This window comes from Temnothorax curvispinosus, unplaced genomic scaffold (assembly GCF_003070985.1).
Source record: "Temnothorax curvispinosus isolate PA1 unplaced genomic scaffold, ASM307098v1 QBEX01008795.1, whole genome shotgun sequence".
NCBI lineage: Eukaryota > Metazoa > Arthropoda > Insecta > Hymenoptera > Formicidae > Temnothorax > Temnothorax curvispinosus.
In genome coordinates, this window is record NW_020218575.1 from 1 (window position 1) to 2,122 (window position 2,122).

General features: G+C 48.0%; 1 protein-coding gene across 1 annotated transcript; it reads left to right on the forward strand.

Moving 5' to 3' along the window:
- Positions 1-600: 600 nt before the first annotated feature.
- LOC112458301 lies at positions 601-1,543 on the forward strand (the record flags this gene model as incomplete). The annotated part of the gene is made up of 1 exon (XM_025021876.1): positions 601-1,543. A coding segment is annotated over exon 1 (943 nt), but the record flags the coding sequence as incomplete, so codon positions are not given.
- Between the last annotated feature and the right edge of the window lie 579 nt (positions 1,544-2,122).

Below are 2,122 nucleotides of genomic sequence, written 5' to 3' on the forward strand. Positions count from 1 at the left end.
ATGAGGCTTCAAGATACGCAACAAATTTATGGTCCTTCGAGCCGGATATCGCCAGACGGTACGACCTACGGAGATATTCGGGCATCCACGCATACGCCATTAGCCTAAGACTCAGCGATCTCAGCCGGATCGACGAGATTCTCACACGCGAGACTCTACCAGCGGGAAGACGAAAACCATCGTCTTCCGAGCAACAGCAGCTCATTAGCATTCCGTTCTGCCGGCGAAGCAGAAGATCTCATCGAGGGGATAGATACATCTTTAGAAGTTCCTGCCATTTGCATCACCGAGGACCGGCGAGCTAGCGCGGGAAGGTTCCAGAGGCAGCTAGCGCGGGAAGGTTCCAGAGGCAGCTAGCGCGGGAAGGTTCTAGAGGCAGCCAGTGCGGGAAGGTTCCGGAAACATCCAGCGCGGGAAAATTCTCGAGTCAACCGTCACCGCCGCCATCTTAGCAGCGCGTCGGCATAGCGCGCCTCCTTGTTACCGACGAGTACTCGGCCACTGTCCGTTTACCCACAGGTAGGGAAAACTCACTTCGGTTTACCGCCAACCAGAAAAAGTGTTCATTCTTCGTCCGCATTCGCGTTATTAATAGCGAACATGGCCGATGAAACAGATCTCGCTAATTTAAAAAGACGTCGTAGGTCTCTTAAGGGATCATGTACGCGCGTAAAAACGTACGTGGATAGCATCGCGTCCGTCACGCCCACGGTAGCCGCGCAATTAGAGGAGCGTAAGAACAAGCTAGAACAGTTTTGGACTGAATATAACGATGTACAAACACAAATAGAAGAGTTAGATGAGGCCGAAGAGAACGATCGCGCGGGTTTCGAAGAAGCGTTCTTCGAATTATCAGCCAGAATTCGAGCCTTAACATTATCTGCGCCTACGTCGCTCGTTATCGATACACCGCTGCCGACGGTATCGGGCGCTTCCAATTCGCAGTACGTGTCTGACATTAAGCTGCCGAAACTAGAATTGCCTAAATTTTCAGGAAAATATGACGAGTGGTTCCCTTTTAGAGATGCGTTCCGCTCGGCCATACATGATTCGAATCTGCGCGATATCAGTAAATTGCGGTATTTGATGGGATCAACCACCGGTGAGGCGTATAACGTAATAAGCTCGCTAGAAATTGCAGACGAAAATTACTCGGTTGCGTGGGATTTATTGATAGAAAGATACGATAACAAACGTGTTATAGTACAGAATCACCTTAAAGCCATTGTGGAGTTGCCCGTTATGAACAAAGAAAATATATCCGAGTTGCGTCAAATCACGGACGGAGCATCTCGTCATATTCAAGCGTTAAAAGCGTTAAAGCGTCCTACACATAATTGGGACGATCTGTTGATTTATTTGCTTAGTTTTAAACTCGACGCGGTCACAAGCCGCGAATGGCGAAGGTCACTGGTCGGCGATGAACTACCCACATTTAAACAATTTTTAGATTTCTTGTCACACCAATGTCACATTATCGAGTCAACGCAGAAGCCGAGTAACGCCTCGGCAAAGAATGTGAATTCGCGATCACAAGTAAACGGTAAGCAGAAAACGTCGTGTAATACGGCCGTCAAGGCGAAATGCGTTTTTTGTAACGGCGAGCATCTTGTATACCAATGCAAAACATTTTTGGACTTAACTGTAGCTCAGCGCATAGAAAATATTCGATCTCGCAAGTTGTGTTTGAATTGTTTGCGTTCAACGGCTCATATCGCCAATAAGTGTCCGTCAGGGGGCTGCAAAACTTGCTCCCGCAAGCATAATACGTTACTACATATTCCAGGCGCCGCTACCAAGCAAACCAAGGCGATCGAAGGCCTGAAACAAGAGTCTAGCATTTCGAGCTCAACGGAATCAAACGGATCCAGTGTGGTAGTAACACATTCTTCGAGTTCAGCATCGAGTGCCAGCTCTCTTTTATCCACAGCAGTTGTGTTCGTTCAAAATAAGGACGGCTCGCAACGTTCTTGTCGAGTTCTTCTAGACTCCGGGTCGCAAGCCAACTTCATAACTAAAAACCTTTCAGTCGCTTTAGGGCTAGTCCCTCGTTCAATAGAAATCTCGGTGTCAGGTATAAGCGGAACGGTAACACAAGCCAAGCAAGCGGTCCAAATTAAAT